Source organism: Hemicordylus capensis, chromosome 12 (assembly GCF_027244095.1).
Source record: "Hemicordylus capensis ecotype Gifberg chromosome 12, rHemCap1.1.pri, whole genome shotgun sequence".
Lineage (NCBI taxonomy): Eukaryota > Metazoa > Chordata > Lepidosauria > Squamata > Cordylidae > Hemicordylus > Hemicordylus capensis.
The window spans coordinates 20515611-20535134 of record NC_069668.1 but is presented as its reverse complement, the minus strand read 5'-3'; the positions used below and the strand labels follow the sequence as shown (position 1 = coordinate 20535134).

The 19524-nt window shown below is 52.6% G+C and overlaps 1 protein-coding gene across 1 annotated transcript in view; it reads left to right on the top strand.

Moving 5' to 3' along the window:
- Positions 1–19524, top strand: part of ANKFY1 (ankyrin repeat and FYVE domain containing 1) — a 66946-nt gene that overhangs the window by 21049 nt on the left and 26373 nt on the right. Inside the window, exons 5-14 of the mRNA XM_053275199.1 lie at positions 665–788; positions 1810–1959; positions 8581–8746; positions 10367–10571; positions 11594–11662; positions 12579–12778; positions 14903–15000; positions 16484–16700; positions 18054–18152; positions 18929–19082. Of these exons, the coding sequence (XP_053131174.1) occupies positions 665–788; positions 1810–1959; positions 8581–8746; positions 10367–10571; positions 11594–11662; positions 12579–12778; positions 14903–15000; positions 16484–16700; positions 18054–18152; positions 18929–19082 (1482 nt within the window). The remainder of the gene's footprint in view (positions 1–664; positions 789–1809; positions 1960–8580; positions 8747–10366; positions 10572–11593; positions 11663–12578; positions 12779–14902; positions 15001–16483; positions 16701–18053; positions 18153–18928; positions 19083–19524) is intronic.

The window sequence follows — 19524 nt, the reverse complement described above, 5'->3', positions numbered from 1 at the left end:
GGGTGGTCAACCCAAGACTCTGATTGCTGGGCTACAGCGCCCATCATCTCTGCTTCAGTTGTGGCTTGACTATTAATGTTATTACATGTATATAAATAAACAAATATTTACTTACTTACTTACTTACTTATTTACATGTATATATAAAAATATATATATATATATATCCCGCTCTTTATCCAAGGAGCATGTTTCTCTCCACATCAGCCCTGTGAGGTAGGTTAGGCTGAGAGAGATGCGGCTGGCCCGGAGTCACCCACTGAGTTTCATGGCTGAACGGGGATTTGAACTCGGGTCTCCCCATTCCTCGTCCACCTCTCTAACCACTACACCACACTGTTGCAGTCCAGGGTGGCCACTAAACATGTGGAGACCTGGGAAGTAACTGGCAAAACCCTGTGTGTGTTTGTGTGTGTGTTGTGTGTGTGTTTCCCTGGAAAATGGTTTCCCCCAGAAAAAACTGGATTTTGAGTTTTTGGGGAGAATTTTTTCCCATCCCACCCCAGGCCTTTATTCACATCCCAAGTGGCTATGGCTGACCCATTTCTCTACCTTCAGCTGCTCAGACCTGCCCTCTGCTTTGTCTGTGGTTGGTGTTGGGAATGACCTGGCAGGGCTCAAACCCCATCGTGCTGCTGACCCGTGGCCTTCCTCCCCTTGGCAGGTGTGAAAAAGGAGTCATGTCTCTGGTGAACGTCAGGAACTGCATCCGCTTCTATCAGACGGCCGAGGAGCTGGACGCCGGCACCCTGATGAATTACTGTGCGGAAATCATTGCCAGCCACTGGGTAAGCGCTGAGCGAACGGGATCTTTCCAGAGGGCCGTTTCCAAGGATCGGGCACGCTCCGTTCCAGCTTGTGCGGGTGTGCTCCCGCTTGGGAGGCTGAGTTCTGTGTCGAATTGGGGCCCCTGGTGAGAATCTGCACACGGGCATTGCTGCTACCCCTGAGTTGGCTGACTTGAATCACACATTGTACAGCCTTTCCTAAGTCACCTTATGTGGTGCAGCAGGGAAATGCTTGGCTAACAAGCAGAAGACTGCTGCTTGGAATCCCCAGCAGCGATATAAGAAGATACTGAGAGGCATCATCTCATACTGCACAGGAGGAGGCCATGGTCACCCCCTCCTGTATTCTGCCAAAGACAACCACAGGGCTCTGTGGGCGCCCGGAGTCGAAATCGACTTGACGGCACACGTTCCCTTTACAGCCTTTCCTCGACTTAGACCGCTTGGAATTGCTCCTGCAGATGTTGGACTACAGCTCCCATCATCCCTGGCTGCTGGCCACTGTTTCTGGGGATAATGGGAGTTGTGGTCCGTGACAGAAGGGTGAGTAAGATGGAATGTTGGGAGAGGGGAGTGATTGACGGGCAAGTGGCAGCTGAAGAGAGAGGATGACTGAAAAGAAGCTGGATTGAAAAGTGATGATAGTATTGTTAGTAACGTAGTCTATTGTGTATTTTGAGGAGTTGGCATGTTGGTGCGAAATGAAGTCATACCTCCTGATGACCAGCTGATACAAAATGCTGCCTCAAACATCTTGCCACTGAAATTATCTGGATGTTCTATGTATATGCTGGGATGGGGGAGAAGTTTTTAAATAATTCTTTTGCACAAAAACCCTCTTCAAAATACATGAACAGATGAATGAATAGGACACAAGATATTCATGGCCAGCTTGTCGCTTTGATCTCAATGGTGCATAATCATGACCAACCAAGCGTGTGGTTCAGAACGCTGCTGTGGTACTGGCATCAAGGTGTTCGCGGCCTCTTCTGATCTCTTCCCTCCGTCACTGCCATCCCAGGACGACCTGAGGAAAGAGGACTTCAGCAGTATGAGTGCGCAGCTCTTGTACAAAATGATCAAGTCCAAGACAGAGTTCCCTTTGCACAAGGCGATCAAAGTGGAAAGAGAAGACGTCGTTTTCCTGTATCTCATCGAGATGGATGCTCAGGTAAGGCTGAGATGCACCTCCATCTGTGCTGGGCCTTTGCGACCATGTGCATTGATGTTGGGGGCTTTGCGACCGTGTGCATTGATGTCGGGGGATTCTCCCTCAGACGAGGATTGTATCCGAGCATGATGGGTTGTCACCACCTACTGCTCCGAGACAGGGCCAATCAGAAAAATCTTGCTAGTAGAAGGGAGGGACAACCCCCTCGCCTCCTCAGTCGTTTGCCCTGTCTTGCTCCAAGCAGGTGCTCTTTGCTCCGCTCCTATTTTTCTGCTTGCTTCCTTCTGTTTCGTCCTTCTGTGTTGGGGCTAGTCAGGATTTTAAGGAACAGGCAGTCCTAGCGCTCCGTCCACGTTCGCTCTGTCCTTTCGTGGCGGATATCGGGGTCTATGGATACCCAAGTCTCGCGCTGTGAGAGGGAGGCTTCTCCCTCCCTCTCGGAGGACTCAGTGGCACACGCGGCGTGCCGTGCTGAGTGGGATGCGGCTACCTCTCCCGCTCCCGTCTCTCAGCCCCCCAAGGCCAAGAAATTGAAGAAGCTCTCAAAGGAGCAAAAAGCGGCTGAGCGCGTAGCCAAGCGCACCGCAACGCTATCGGCTGCAGTACCTCAGCCAGAGCTTGCGAGTCAGGCCGAGGGGGAAGCCGACGGGGGAGTCTGCTCTCTGCCGCCGCTGCAGGGGGCCGTGTCTGCCCAGGAGGGTTCCCCAGCGCCCGGGATCTCCCAGGTAGGATCGCTGGGGTCCCCGTTGCAGGGCGAGCCACCCGCAAAACGCTCATGCCCACCCCCTTCTGATCGGGAGCGGGCGCAACCTGGAGGGGCTGAGGAGGAGATCCCGGCTAGCTTTGCTGCTCTCCTCAGGCGGGTGGTGGCAGAGGAGTTCGGGAGGATCGTGCCCGATCTAGCACGTCAAATTCCCGCCTTCCCTGCTCCGGCAGCCATTTTGAGTCCTCGGGAGCCGGGGGAAGATGCCGTTTTGCAGCCCCGTTTTCCCGCCATCAACCCTTCGGCCGCCATTTTAGCTTCACAGGGGGCGGGGGAGCATGCCGAGTCACAACCGCGGCTGCCCTCCTCTAGGGGCCCGAGAGTGCTTTTGGGACCTCCTAATTTGTCCCCCTGTGCCCCAAGTTGCCCTCCGGCCCAAGGCCCTGGCTTGGCAGCGCCTGTCCTGTTCCCAGAGGAGGATAGGGAGCGCTCGGACGAATCGGACTCCTGCAGGGAGGAGGGAGAACTGTCTGGGGACGAGGAGGAAACCTTGCCACCTTCTCAGGCCCCCTATAGGCTTTTTAATCAGGCGGATTTCCCAGTCCTTCTCCATAAGGCACGTAAGTCTCTGCGCTTGGAGGGAGTCGTGCCTACCCCCCAGACTTCTTCAGAGGGGGACCCAGCAGTGCTGCCCTCATTGAAAGCGCCAGAGGTGGCGGTACCCTGCCCCCAGCTCTTCATGGATATTATCCAAGGCGAGTGGGACCGGCCTTTGGAGAGTAAGGGCCCTCCTCCCGGGGTGAAGCGTTTATATACTATCCCCAAGGCTGCTATGGACAAACTCCAGGTCCCGCCTGTGGACAAAGAAGTTGCCGCACTGGTGACTGGGGCGGTCCTCCCGAGGGATGGGGACGAGGTTCTCCGTAATGTGGAGGATAGGAAGTGCGACGCTTCATTGCGACGGTCCCACGAGGCCTCCGCACTCGCCATAAGGGCCTCCGTAGCCTCCTCCATTTTTGCTCGGGCTTCTGTCCTCTGGGTGAGGGACCTTCTGCCCCTAGTCCCGCCCGAATTGGTGACCCTCAGGCAGGGGCTTAATAAACTGGGAAAGGCTTCCGCCTTTATAGCTGATAGCTCCCTTGATACGGTGCAGCTGTCCGCCCGAGCCATGGCCTCTGACATAACAGTCAGGAGGCACCTATGGCTTAAAAACTGGAGGGTTGACCAGAAATCGAGAAGCAACCTGGCCAACTCTTCCTTCAAGGGGGGAAAATTATTTGGAGAGGCGCTGGAACTGGTCCTAATAGAGACCAAGGACAGGAAAAAGGCCATGCCCTCCTCAGCACAGCGCCAGGATCGCCGGGTTTTTTCTAACGCCTCTTCCTCTTCTTCCTCCTATTCCTCTAACAGCGGGGGGAACAGGGGGTTTCGATCTAATTTTCGTTCCCGTCAGGGCAAGCAAGACAAGCCGTCTTGGCCCAGAAACCAGGGTTTTGCCCGGGATCGCGCGCAACAGAGGTTTCAGCAGTCAGGTCAGTTCCCCAAGCCGGGATTCAAGCGCGCCGCCCCTCAGTGACTCGGAGGAGGGGCAACAAGTGGAAGGCCGGCTGGTTTCCTTCACCCAGCAGTGGGCCAGAACATGCACAGACACCTGGGTTCTACGTACTGTCTCTCTGGGGTACAGACTAGAGTTTCTGTCGCGCCCTCCGAATCGGTTCCTGCTCTCCCCTCAGTCCAACAATCCACACAAGCGTTCCCTGATGGTCAGCGCCATTCAACACCTGATCAACATCAAGGCCATCGAGTGGGTCCCTCCAGAGGAAAGGGGATATGGAGTCTACTCTATTCTCTTCTTGGTGCCAAAGAAGAATGCGGAGTGGCGGGCCATCCTGGACTTGAAGTTTGTCAACCAGTTTCTCAAGGGGAGAAGGTTCAGGATGGAAACACCACGTTCGATTCTGATGGCCCTCCAGGAAGGGGATTTCCTGGCCTCTATAGATCTAAAGGAGGCCTACCTCCACGTCCCCATACATCCCCTGGACAGGAAATTCCTGCGATTTGCCTATGTGGGGGCGCACTATCAGTACCGGGCCCTCCCCTTTGGTCTTTCGACTGCGCCGCGGGTGTTCACCAAGATCATGGTGGCACTCGTGGCGCACTTGAGGACCAGGGGGGTTCACCTCTACCCTTATTTGGATGACCTTTTAATAAGGTCGCCATCTTGGGAGAAGGCACGGTCGGACGTCAGGGCGACCCTGACGGTCCTGGCAGCCCACGGTTTCCTGGTAAACATCAAAAAGAGCTCACTTGTCCCTCAGACCAGAATCCAACACTTGGGGGCAATCATCGACTCGATCCGGGGGTCGGTGTACTTGTCCAACGAACGCAGGCGGAAGCTGCACTCCGCCTGTCGCGGTCCCCTGGGCCGCTCTCAAGCGAGCGTTCTTTTTCTGTCTCAGCTACAGGGTCTGATGGTCTCTGCGATCGGAGTCGTGCCTTGGGCGCGGTTCCACTCTCGCTCCCTACAATGGCTTCTCCTTCCACTTCAGGAGCTAGTCGCCAGCAGGTCAAGGGTCAGGGTGATCCTCACCCCTCAGGTACGCCTGTCTCTCCGGTGGTGGACATCTCGGGCTCTCGACGAGGGGGTAAGCTTCCTGCCGGTGGATCACGTTGTGGTCACCACCGACGCTTGTCTCACAGGTTGGGGAGGTCATTGCGGGCATCTGATGGTCCAGGGTCAGTGGTCAGAGGCCGAGCAGAGTCATTCCATAAACTGGCTGGAACTCCGGGCCATTCGGCTGGCTCTCGTGCGGTTCCTCCCCGAAATTCGCAACCGGCACGACAACGCCACCGCCAAGGCGCACCTCAACCGCCAAGGCGGGACAAAGTCCGGGGCATTGATGCGCGAGGCGGAACTCCTCCTGTCCTGGGCGGAGAGGAACCTGTGTTCTCTGGAGGCCGACCATGTCAGTGGAGTGGACAACACTCTGGCGGACTGGTTGAGTCGGTCCCATCTGGATCAGGGGGAATGGGTTCTAGATGATCAGGTCTTCAGGGGCATCACCCACAAGTTCGGTGTTCCCCTGGTCGACCTCTTTGCGACCCCAGCCAATGCCAAGGTGCCCAGGTTCTTCTCAAGGTATCCATCTCCGGGGGCGGAGGCAGTAGATGCCCTGCTGTCTCCCTGGCCTCAGGGGCTTCTGTATGCCTTTCCTCCTTTTGCTGTGCTATCCCGGACGGTGAGAAGAATCAGACATCAGAGGGCGGAGATCATCCTTGTGGCCCCTCATTGGCCACGACGGCCATGGTTTTCGGACCTGGTGGCTCTCTCGGTGGAGCCCCCCCTATCCTTGGGGTTTCGGGCCCATCTTCTGCATCAGGGGCCTGCTCTCCATCCCGACCCAGAGTGGATCAATCTTCACGCCTGGAGATTGAGCGGGACTCCTTAGCGCTCTGCGGTTATTCCCCGGCAGTCCTAGATACCATCATGGCTTCCAGGCGCCCCTCCACAGCCCGTATTTACCAGTCAACGTGGCAGTCATTCTCGCAGTGGTGCCGGGGGTGCGGGACGGACCCCAGGACGGCTTCCGTGACACAGGTCTTGGGGTTCTTACAGAGGGGGTTGGACAAGGGTCTTCGCCCCAATACCCTACGCCGCCAAATGTTCGCCTTGGCGTCCGTCCTGCAGGTCCCAGCGTTCCCTTCTTTGGCCGGGCACCCCCACATTCAACGTTTCCTGAAAGGGGCGGCTGTATTAAAACCTCCGCCTGTCCACCGTTTTCCCACTTGGGATCTCAATCTGGTGCTCAGGGCCATGACCAAGGCTCCCTTTGAGCCTCTGCGCACTGTCTCCTTGCGTGTCCTTACCCTGAAGGTGTTGTTCCTGGTAGCCATCACGTCGGCTCGTCGTGTCTCTGACCTGGGTGCCTTGTCGGTTCGAAAGGAGTTATGTTTGGTCTTCCCTGACCATGTGGTGCTTCGTACTGATCTGACTTACCTCCCTAAAGTCAACTCGGTGTTCCATAGGGCGCAGGAACTGATGCTTCCCTCCTTTTGTCCCAATCCCTCTTCCCCCAAGGAGCGGGATTGGCACAAGTTGGACGTCCGGCGGGCTATCCGCATCTATTTGAGGAGAACAAAATCCATTCGGGTCTCTGAATCCTTTTTCATCTCCTTTCGCGCCTGCTCACTGGGTAGGAAGGTTTCTAACTCCTCCTTGTCACGCTGGATCTGTCAGGCCATCCAGCTGGCATACGATTCTGCGGGGGAGGTCGCTCCTGAGGGCATCACTGCTCACTCTACTCGGAGCGCGGCATCCTCTGCGGCGCTTGCCACCATGGCGCCCCTAGCCGACATCTGTAGGGCCGCCACTTGGGCTTCCCTTTCTACTTTTGTTAAACATTATAAAATACACGATTGGGCCGCGGCGGACGCATCTTTTGGCCGACGTGTGTTACAGAGGGTGGTTCCGACCTAGGATCAGACCTTCTGCTTTTCTGCCCTCCCACATTAGGTAACTGCTTGGGTATGTCCCATCATGCTCGTATACAATCCTCGTCTGAGGGAGAATGAATCGTTGGCACTTACTTGAATGGTCATTCTCCTCAGACGTATGGATTGTATCCGACCCACCCGATTGTGTGTCTGATCCTATTCCCCTCTTTCACCCGTCTCCTGCTGTTCCCCGTATTTCTGTGGGGTGGTGTTTTCCTATTCAGTGCGTTTTTTCTACAGAAGGGTTATTGAGTTAGGTCTGTTGGCACATGTGCCGTTCTTCCTCTCTTTTTCCTCTGGATAGGGGGGTGAATTGTTCTCTACGTGTACTCTGTCTGTTGTTCTGGTTCCGCAGTGTTCTCTGTTTCTAGAATTTTGTGGAGCTTCGAAGCGCTATGTTATCGACTGAGGAGGCGAGGGGGTTGTCCCTCCCTTCTACTAGCAAGATTTTTCTGATTGGCCCTGTCTCGGAGCAGTAGGTGGTGACAACCCATCATGTTCGGATACAATCCATACGTCTGAGGAGAATGACCATTCAGGTAAGTGCCAACGATTCATTTGCGACCGTGTGCATTGATGTCAGGGGCTTTGTGACAGTTTGCACTGCACATCTTTTAAGAAATGCATGATACTCAAGCGACTTCCTCCAGTGTAAGATTGCTCTGATCCCTGTTTCGCTGAACTTTTTTTTCCGGAGAGGAGAGTTGTGTTCTTTCACGATTGCCGGGGAAAGGCTGCCATTCTGGAATGCGCTCCCTACTAAGATACGATCCTTCCCATCGCTGGCAATTTTTTAAAAAAATCTGAAAACCCATCTTTTTAACCAAGCTTTCTCAGCCTTTTAAAATGTGTTGGTTTTAATTTTGTGATTGGTTTTAAATTGTTGAATGGTTTTAACCTTTTATATGTGTTTTAATTCTTTTATGTTAACCGCCCAGAGACGGAAGTTTGGGTGGTATATAAATTAAATAAATAAATAGGTTCTGTCTATCAAAGTGCTGGTTTTAACCTTTAAAGCCCTCAACGGCTTGGGACCGGGTTACCTGAGAGAGCGCCTTGCCCTGACCCTCTAACCCAAGCCTGCTCAACTTCGGCCCCTCAGCTGTTCTTGGACTCCAGCTCCCATAATCCCCAACCACTAGTGGGCAATAGCCAGGGATTATGGGAGTTGTAGGCTGCAGGAGGGCCGGAGTGGAGCAGCCCTTCTCTAAACGCTACGCCACACTGGCCACTCCATTTAAAAGTAGCTTCAACACAGGACGCGTAGCGTCGGCCTAGCCCCAGCACCGTATCGGGTATTCGCTCTGGGCGTCGGCCTAGCCCCAGCACCGTATCGGGTATTCGCTCTGGGCGTCGGCCTAGCCCCAGCACCGTATCGGGTATTCGCTCTGTCGAATGCCGGTCCTCTCCTGCTGTGTCTGCAGCTGCCCAGGAAGCTGAACGAACTGGACCACAATGGCGACCTGGCCGTAGACCTGGCGCTGTCCCGGCGGCTGGAAAGCATCGCCACCACCCTGGTGAATCACAAAGCCGACCTGGATATGGTGGACAAGAAGGGCTGGAGTCTGCTGCATAAAGCCATTCAAAGAGGTAAGGCCTGTGTCTGTCTGTGAGCGTGTCTTTGCGTGTAAGAACCAACATATCCCAGTCTTGGGGGTAACTTTCCTTTGTAGCGGAGGACTGATAGGAAGGTAGGAAGCTCCCTTTTACTGAGCCAGACTCTTGGTCCATCTAGTCTTGTCTACACTGACTGGCAGCAGCTTTCCAGGGTTTCTAGCAAGAGTCTTTCCCAGCCCTACCTGGAGATGTTGCCAGGGAGTGGACTGGGGGCCTTCTGCACGCCAAGCCGCTGCCAGCCTGTGCAGGCAGTACTGAGCTAGATGGGCCAAGGGTCAGACTCGGTAGGAGGCCGCTTCCTCTGTTCCTCTGCCATTGAGCTTTCGTCATCCCCCTCAGGGGAATATCTCCAAGATTTCGGGCATTACAGTGTGCCAAGGTGCAGGCCCTTCTCTATCCAGGGGCCATTGGGGCAGTGAGATATTTAGCAGGTTTAGGATGACAACTTAATCGGGAGAGGGAGAGAGAGAGAGAGCTCCAAGAAGCTGTCTGCCTTTGGTCGCTGTCCCAAAGTGCTAGGGCGGGGATTGCCTTGAGGCTCCATACCGCCTGGGAGTGCCAAGAGATCAGAGTCCAGGTGGCATCTTGAATTACGTGGTTCTCCGGTGAGCTGAAGCCGAGGTTTGGTTTCAGACATGGTGCACAACCTGGCTTGCTCTCCTAGTTCTCTAGTGATGATACCGCCATTTCTCCCCCACCACCCCCTTCCTCTCCTCGGGCTGAATGCCAGTAGAAATGAATGTTGATCTAACCCCAGGGTGAGAAAATGGGGGTTCTTTGCTCACAAGTGCTGAGAAACCCAGGCCTTGCCCGCCTTCCTAGGAAGCGGCCTTCTCCCGAGTCTGACGCTTGGTCCATCTAGCTCAGAGTTGTCTACACTGACTGGCAGCAGCTCCGTCCCAGGCGGAGAGCTGGTCCTATGGCAGCAAGCATGCATGGTCCACTTTGCTAAGCAGGGTCCATCCTGGTTTGTATTTGAATGGGAGACTCCATGTGAGCCCTGTAAGATATTCCCCTTGTGAGATGGAGGCCCAGTCACGGTGGAAGAGCATCTGCATGCGGAAAGTCCCAAGTTCCACTTCCTGGCACTTCCAAGACAGGGCTGAGAGAGACTCCTGCCTGTACCTTGGGAGGAGCTGCTGCCAATCTGTGTAGACCATACTGAGTTAGATGGACCAAGGGTCTGACTCGGTATGTGGCAGAGTCCTGTGTTCCAGGCAGGAGTCTCTCCCAGCTCTTCCACTGAGCCTTATCCCTGAAGGGGAATACCTTACAGTGCTCACATATGGTCGCCCATCTGAATGCAAACCCAGCTTAGCAAAGGGGACAACTCATGCTCCCTACCACAAGACCCGCTCTCCTTCCCTTGGGCCCTCCAGGTGTTCTGGACTACAACTACCATCATCCCCAGCTCCAGCGGCCACTAGTCAGAGAAGACGGGAGTTCTAGGTCGCCATCTGCTGGAGGGCAGAAGTTGTGGAGCCCCAGAGTAACCCATGCATTTGCTTACTCGTTTTGTTTTGAGCTCATTTTGAGCAAATAGAAAAGGGCACTCTTCATTCCTCCTCTCCCTTACCCCCTCACCCCCCACAGGAGATAGGTTTGCTGCCAACTTCCTCGTGAAAAACGGTGCCCGGGTGAATGCGGCAACCCTGGGGGAGCAGGAGACACCTCTCCACCTCGTGGCGTCCTACAGCCCCAAGAGGCACACGCCGGACATCATGGCGGAGATGGCCCAGATTGCCGAGTCTCTCTTAAAGGCCGGAGCCAATCCGAACATGCAGGACAGCAAAGGAAGGTGATTATGACGGAGAGCTTGGCCTCTGCTTGGGATCTTGTGCCTTGGAATTAGCTGTCTGGTTGTGATAGACCCACTTCATCCCGAGCTAGAGCATTGGTCTGCCTTGTCCAGTATTGCCTTCTCCAACTGCTAGTGATTTTCTTGCCAGTGGGGGTGTGTGTCATTCTGGGGATTTGAAGAACAACTCTGACTATAAGGCAGTGTAAAAAAAAAAAAATCTGATTCCATGACATGATTCCGTTATCTGCCATATCCCAAGCTGGAGCATTGGTCTACTTCGCCCAGTATTGCCTTCTCCAATTGGTAGTAATTCTCTCGCCAGTGGGTATGTATGTTGTTCAGGGGATTTGGAGAACTCTGACTATAAGGTAGTGACCAAAAATTTTGATTCTGTTACCAATGTATTTTGTATGTTTCAGGCACTACCTATAATTTTAAAATATGGCCTTCTAGTAGGAGAGATTCTCTTGCCCGTGAGGGTATATAAAATATCAGTTTTAACATTTGCTTATGGTTACAGTCATTGAAAAAGTGGCCACATGCCTGATTCCATTACCCTTGGAATTTCCTGGGAGATGAATCTAAAAATCAAGCTGCCAAATTTAAATCATGTTTCACACTCTATTGAATATTATTACTATATTTACCTTACTCAGATACTAGATACCAAACTCAGATACCAAACTCAGATACCAATTTCTTTGATGTTGGAAATCGGAGGGGTCATCTTAAATCTAGAGTCGTCTTCCTTTTGGATAAATAAGGGTATAACGTTTATTTAGCCTCTATTTTTTTTAAGGGGCTCATCTTAAATTCAGGGCCATCTTGTGTTCGGATCAATACGGCACCTTTGTGTAAACAGAGGGCTGCACAAGGAAGGAGTTGCTTGGTTGCTCTGCGAAACTGCTGACATACTTGCTAAACGGCACAATAGGAGATCTTGTTAGGCAGTCTTTGGAAGGCTTCTGTCCTAATGGAGCACTCTGTCTTTTTTCTTTTCTTTCTTTTTTTAAACGCAGGACTCCACTGCACGCCTCCATTCTCATGAGGAATGACCAAGTATTCAGCCAGCTCCTCCAGTGCAAACAGTAAGTCTGCAGGAGCTAGCTACAGATAATGTGTTGGGATGCCAACTTGAACACAGGAGGCAGCGTCTTCATAAAGTATTCATTAAAAGTATTAAAATTAATTCTAATTAAAAGCCTGAGAGAACAGGAGGGTCTCGAGGTTCTTCCTGGAAACAGAGAAGGAGATGCTCTTATTTCAGCAGGGAGCTTATTTACAAGCTCTGGTGTCCTTTCATGGTGTGGCTTTTCTTTTCTCTCTAAATCTGAGACATTGGCTGATCTGGCCTTAAACTATCTATTCTCTCTGCACCATGCTTAATATTCTAGATTTCTAACACTTCCTCTGCAGTCCATCTTTTCCTATCCTAAGGACCCCAGATGTAGCAAATTCAAGTTATGGGATGCTAACTTTATGGACAAAGAGCCACCTTTTAAAAGTGGCGGTTCTCTTTATTTAGTGGGGGAGAGCAACTGGCCCTCTCCATCCCCAGCACAGCATCCCTGCAGTGGCTGTTGCTGGGATCTGCCTTGCGTTTCTTTTTTAGATTGTGATCCCTTTCGAGACAGGGAGCCATTGTATTTATTTATTCATGTATATCTATACAAACTGCTTTGGGAACTTTTGTTGAAAAGCAGCATATAAATATTTGTTGCTGTGGTTGGGATGTTCTACTGGAGGGAAAGTAGCAAAGGAACCCTTTCCAGAGAGAAAGAACCGATGTGAAATAGAAGAGAACGGAGTGCCTTTCCTAGAAAGCAAGGAATGAGGAACGTAGAATATGTGTCCTAAGCAGCTGAAAGCATGTTAGTGGTGTTAAATTCAAGGCATGGCCCGATGCTTGGAAGGCTTCTTTTGGGACCAAGCCTTGGAGTTGTGGCTCCCGAGTGTTCTGGGATGCAGTCGGACATCTCTGTGTGTTGGTTTTTTTTGAGCTAGACTCGATTTGGAACTCAAGGACCACGAGGGAAGCACGGCCCTGTGGCTTGCCGTGCAGTACATCACCATGTCTTCTGACTCTTCCGTCAACCCCTTCGAAGACGTCCCGGTGGAGAACGGCACCTCGTTCGACGAGAACAGCTTCGCAGCCCGGCTGATCCAGCGCGGGAGCAACACGGATGCTGCAGATACTGTGACAGGTGAGCTTCTGGGGGCAGCGGCGGGCTGAGAGGGCTGAGAAACGGAAGGCATTTGGTCGTTAGGGATTCCCTTGTTGTTGTGGCTGCTTTGGAAGGAGCAAATTGGATTTTGGAAGTCCCTTTCTCGGGATACACCCATAATACACACGGAGGTGGTCGTGTCGTAGCAAGCAGGAATTGTCTCCTTGGCTAAGCAGGGTACACCCTGGTTTGCATTTGAATGGGAGACTACAGGTGTGGGCACTGGAAGATCTTCCCCTTAGGGGATGGGGCCATGCAGATGGTCCCAAGTTCCCTCCCTGGCAGCATCTCCAAGACAGGGCAGAGAGACACCTGCCTGCAACCTTGGAGAGACGCTGCCAGTCAGGGAAGACAAAACTGAGCTAGGTGGACCAAGGCTCTGACTTGGTATATGGCAGCTTCTTATGGTCCTCCTTCCAAAGGGCCATAGGGATGCATGGAATTTCTGAATGGCTATTGGCCATTTGGAAATTCAATGCATTTCATGTTAACTTGGAGACCCCCAAGGGCTTTTCAGTGGGCATTCTCTGCCATTCAGAGAGCCAGTGTGGTGTAGTGGTTACAGTGCTGGACTAGGAACGGGAGACCCGAGTTCAAATCCCCATTCAGCCATAAAACTAGCTGGGTGACTCTGGGCCAGTCACTTCTCTCTCAGCCTAACCTACTTCACAGGGTTGTTGTGAAAGAGAATCTCAAGTATGTAGTACACCGCTCTGGGCTCCTTGGAGGAAGAGCGGGATATAAATGTAATAATAATAATAATAATAATAATAATAATAATAATAATAATAATAATAATCTGCCTTGCATATAGAAGGTTCCAAGTTCCTTCCCATCTGAGATAGGGCTGAGAGAGACTCCTGCCTGCCACCTTGGAGAAGCCGCTGCCAGCCTGTGTAGGCAATCCTGAGCTGGATGGACCAAGGGTCAGACTTGGTAGAAAGCAGCTGCCTATGTTCCTATGACTTCTAAGCCTCATTCTTTCTCCTCTGGCTCATGTTGGTTAAAATCCCAAGTTCTCCCTACTTGTCATCCTCGGTCGGTCCATGACTCGGGCGTGCTCTCCCATTCGGCTGCTAGGAGGCAGGCGAACTGGACCACCAATTTCCCAGATAAATGCAGCAGGCTGGTTCACCCGATTATCAAGAGGGTAGGACAAGCATCCTACCCACGTTTTGGAGCTGAACGTGCGCCCGCTTGGTGATTGTGTGTGAATTACAAGTGAGGTCAGAGTAGGGGGATGTGATTGTGTGGGAGGCGGACATTGCCTTCTGCCTTGGGTGATCTGCTGGGTATTCCTTCTGCTACGAATAATTATATACCATTTATCAACAAAGTTCTCCAGGCGGTTTACACAGAAAGATAAAATAACTGAGATGGCTGCCTGTCCCCAAAGGGCTCACCATCCCAGAAAGAAGCACACGGAAACACTGGTGGGATGCTGTGCTGGGGCTGGATTTGGCCAGCTGCTGTCCCATAGGAAGCTGCCATATACTGAGTCAGGCCACTGGTCCATCTAGCTCAGGACTGCCGACCCAGACTGGCAGCGGCTTCTCCCAAGGTTGCAGGCAGGAGTCTCTCCCAGCCCTGTCTCGGAGATGCCCGAGAGGGAACTTGGTGAATGTAAACAGGCAGGTGCTCAGCCCTCTGCTAAGCAGAAGAGAAATCGCCACTTTAAAGGGTATTTCTTTGTTCAGATAGCGGGGTAAGGAACCTGTGCCGCCTCCTGCATTCTCCTTTTTCTGCCTTGTTTTTAATTCTCTCTCTCTCACACACTCTCACACACATATATACACACACACAAACACTCTCGCTCTCTCTCTCATGTGAACAGCCCTATCCCTGCTTTCGTCTTGAAGCAAGTGGTGACGACGATCCGGACTACTGTGCCACAGCACTCAGTCCTGACCTCCCGTCTCCTGGGTCAGGCTCTTTTTATTTATTTATTTATTTATTTAATTTCTATACCACCCTTCCAAAAATGGCTCAGGACGACCCAACAATCGTTGAGTACAAAGCGCCGATTCAGACTTGCGTCGTACAAAGCGCTGATTCGGACTTGCATCTCGCTCTTAACGCTGTGCTCCTTCCCATTGCCTCTAGGGAACTGCTTGCTGCAGAGGGCGGCTGGGGCGGGAAGCGAGGTGGCTGCCCTCTTCCTGGTGACCCACGGAGCCCAAGTGAACCACAGGAATAAACGGGTAAAGAGGAGAGGGTGCTGCACTGGGCTGAATTCTGGGGGAGGTTCTCTACAGACAGATGCCCGTTGGATCCGTCCTTTTAGCATGTGGAAAGGAGTCTGTGTTCAGTCACAGAAACGACGCTTAACAGTGCTGTGTGATGGGACGCCTGCCCTCTGCATGGGGAGGAGAGCTGGTCGGGTGGTAGCAAGTATGGACTCGCCCCTTTGCTAAGCAGCATCTTCCTTGGTTTGCATTTGGATGGGGGACTCCATGTGTGAGCCCTGGAAGGCCTTCCCTTCCCTTCCCTTTTATTTTATTTTATTTTTTATTTATTTGACCTACTCCTATACCTCCCCAAACTCATGTCTCTGGGCGGTTTACAACAACTTGGAACCTGGATGCTCTTCCCAGAGCAGCCCCCTCCCCGAAGGGGGATATGGTACAGTGCTCACACATTGTCTCCCATTCAGATGCACACCAGGGCAGACCCTGCTTAGCAAAGGGGACAAGCGATGTTCGTGGCCACCAAACCTACCCCTCAAGTGATTAGGTTAAAACCATAGTCATGGGGGGATTCTTGGCGGATTCTCCCAACTCGGGTTTCCAGAAGCTGTTGGACTCAAACGCACGCACGGCACAAGTCCAGCATCTGGGGACTCAAGCTGGAGAACCCCGGCCTTAGGGAGTGGGCCGCCGCTCAGTGGTTGAGCAACTGCTTTGCATGGAGAAGGCCCCGGGTTCCCTCCCCGGCAGCAACTCTGGGTCACGCTGGGGAAGACTCCTGCCTTGAGACCTTGTGCAGAAATGACTGTGATTTTTAACCTAAGCACTTGCGGGGTAGGTCTGGTGGTCGTAAGCACGACTTGTCCCCTTTGCTAAGCAGGGTCTGCCCTGGTTTGCTTTTGAATGGGTGACAATGTGTGAGCACCGTAAGATATTCCCCTCAGGGGGTCGAGCTGCTCTGGGGAAGAGCATCTAGATCCCACGTTTCCTCCCCGGAAGCATCTCCAAGACAGGGCTGAGAGAGACTCCTGCCTGCAACCTTGGAGAAGCCGCTGCCAGTCTGTGAAGACAGGGCTGAGCTAGATGGACCAAGGGTCTGACTCAGTTTATGGCAGCTTCCTAGGTTCCTAATCATGGGTGGATAACCCAGAGAAAGCTGTAAGGGCAGCATGGCGATCACCTTTTATCCATCTCTAGCGGGGTGGCTGTTGCCAAAAATCACAATGAGCATCTGTCCCCTGAAATGGTACTGACGGCCCAAATCGTGTGGCCCCGTGGACTGCAAGTCCTTGACAAGAGACTGGCTTCGTTCTTTCTCGCCCCCACCCCGCCATCCAATGGTCTAAAGCAGGCCTGCTCTACTTCCCGCCCCCCCCCGCTGTTTGTGGACTACAACTCCCATAATCCCCAGCCATAGCCAGGGATGGTGGGAGTTGTCGGCCAGCATCTGCCGGAGGGCCAGAGTGGGTCTAAAGATTCCCGAACTCTTCCTGGGCAGGGGGAGACGCCGCTGCACACGGCCTGCCGGCACGGCCTTGCCAGCCTCACGACGGAGCTGCTGCAGCAAGGAGCCAACCCCAACGTCCAGACGGAGAAGGGGGAGCCCACCTCGAAGGGGGCGATGGCAGCGGAGCAGGTCAGCTTGCAGACCCCCCTCCACATGGCCATCGCCTTCAACCACCCAGATGTGGTGTCCGTCATCCTGGAGCAGAAAGGTAAGGGGGCGGGAGGTGGAGGCGGGCAGGGGTGGGCTCTTTCTGTTCCAAGCGTCCGGGGCTCCCAGATGAGGCTGGACTACAACCCCCATTGTCCCCGTCGCAGTGGAAGGGGGCGATGGGAGTTGTTATCCACACAGTCGGCCCTCTGGGGACCCAAGGGTGAGGACCCCAGGATCTAATCCATCTCTATGGGCTGGGATTATGTCTGCAGCCTCAGGTTGCTGAATAAATTGAATTAACAGGCCAGATTAATTGGCTAGGGGGAAAAGGTTATGTGAAAAAAAGGTTAAGGGAGCAGGGGCTCACTTGGCAAAGAGGCACCTTTTAACGTGGCGATTCTCTTTACTGAGCAGGGCTTTGCTGGTTGAATGACCATAACAATAAAGATTTGGTTCTTGAGCAGGGGGAGAGCAACTGGCCCTATCCATCCCCAGCACAGCATTCCTCCAGTGACTGTTGCTGGTGTCTCTCTTCTCTTTCTTTTTAGATTGTGAGCCCTTTGGGGACAGGGAGCCCTCTTATTTATGTATTTATTATTTCTCTGTGTAAACTGCATTGGAAAGTTTTGTTGAAAAGTGGTAAATATTTGTTGTTGTTGTTTAAAGTGTAGCATTTTTATGCTGCCCCACTTAATTTTAACATGGTTAGCTGCCTTGGTACGATACTGTCGAGTGTCCCCCCGACAGCACGTCAACTCTCCCGGCTGGTTTTGGACTACGACACCCATCGCCTCCGGCCACAGTGGCTAATCGTTGGGGATGATGGGAGTTGTAGTCCAGCATCTACAGGAGGGTTCCAAAAATGTGCAGCCCTGAACTAGAGAGACAACTTGATACCGTGAACAAAACTAATGTGGTGCTCCAATAGCTGTTCACAGATTTCTTAAATGTCGGTTTATTGCTAATACTAGTTTTTGCAGTAGTAGTACCCTCCCGTCACTTCTGGACACGTCCCCCGGTTAAAGAAGTTGGGTAAAAAATCTTGGCTAGGGGAGCAGAGATTACTGGTGTAATAATGCCATCATCATCATCATAATAATAATAATAATAATAATAATAATGATTGATTAATTAAGTGCTGTCAACTCAGTGTCAACTCTTAGCGACCACATAGATGATGGATATGATGACGGATATTTATATACCGCACTTCAACAAAATTCTCAAAGCGGAAAAATTTAAAAAAACAAAACATAAATAAGATGGCTCCCTGTCCCCAAAGGGCTCACAGTCTAAAAAGAAACATAAGGCAGACACCAGCAACAGCCACAGGAGGGATGCTGTGCTGGGGACGGAGAGGGTCAGTTGCTCTCCCCACTTCAAAAGGTGCCTCTTTGCTCCTCTCTTTCAGCAAATGCCCTTCACGCCACCAACAACCTGCAGATCATTCCTGACTTTAGTCTGAAGGACTCGAGGGACCAGACAGTCCTGGGCCTGGCGCTGTGGACAGGTAAGAGCGGACGGTGTGTTGGGTGGGTGGCAGTGTCCTGTGGAAGGTGGACATTGCTGTCCTCGCGGGGGGGTTGGCTTTCCCTTTTGACCTGGAAACCACTTTGAGAACAGTGCCTGAAACCTGGGCTATGAACAGCGGGAGGCGCGTCCGTTTCCACAGAAGAATAGCCCTGCTGGATCAGGCCCAATGCAGCCCATCTAGTCCAGCATCCTGTTTCACACAGTGGACCACCAGATGCCACTGGAAGCCACAGGCAGGAGTTGAGGGCATGCCCTCCCTCCTGCTGTGACTCCCCTGCAACTGGGACTCAGAGGCATCCTGCCTTTGAGGCTGGAGGTGGCCTGTAGTCCTCCGACTAGCAGCTGTCGATAGACCTCCCCTCCATGAAGTTCTCCAAACCCCTCTTCAAGCCATCCAGGTGGTTGGCTGTCACCACATCTTGTGGCAGAGAATTCCACAAGTCGATGATGCGTTGTGTGAAAAAGTACCTCCGTTTGTTGGTCCTAGATTTCCTGGCAATCAATTTCATGAGATGACTCCTGGTTCTAGTGTTAAGTGAGAGGGAGAAAAATTTCTCTCTCTCCACTTTCTCCACCCCATGCATGATTTTATAGACCTCTATCATGTCTCCCCGCAGTCATCTTTTTTTCTAAACTCAAGAGCCCCAGGTGTTGTAGCCTTTGCCTCATCAGGAAGGTGCACTAGGCCCCTGATCATCTGAGTTGCCCTCTTCGGCACCTTTCCCTTTTCCAGTTCTACAATTCTCCCCGCAGGCATGCACACCATCGCCGCTCAACTCCTCGGATCTGGAGCGTCCATCAACGACACGATGTTGGACGGGCAGACGTTGCTGCACATGGCCATCGAGAGGCAGGACAGCAAGAGTGCCCTCTTCCTGCTGGAGCATCAGGCGGATATCAACGTCAGGTCAGTCCCGGGCTCACCAAGGATAGATCCGAATTCCACCCAACGTTCTCCAAGTGGTTTATATCGGGAAAATGCACAATAGGATGTCGGCGTACTTGTATGCCGGTCATCCCAGGACATGAGGAGAGCTGGCCTTGTGGTGGCAAGCATGAATGGTCCCCTTTGCTAAGCAGGGTCTGCCCTGGCTTGCATTTGAATGGGAGACCACATGGCTGAGCGCTGTGAGATATCCCCCTTAGGGGATGGATCCACTCTGGGAAGAGCAGAAGGTTCCAACTCTCCAGATAGGGCTGAGAGGGACTCCTGCCTGCAACTTCGCAGAAGCCGCTGCCAGTCTGTGAAGACAATACTGAGCTAGATGGAGCAATGGTCTGACTCAGTAGAAGGCAGCTTCCTATGTCTCTCTGTTTTCAGAGTCCTAGTTAAACATCCCACAAACTGG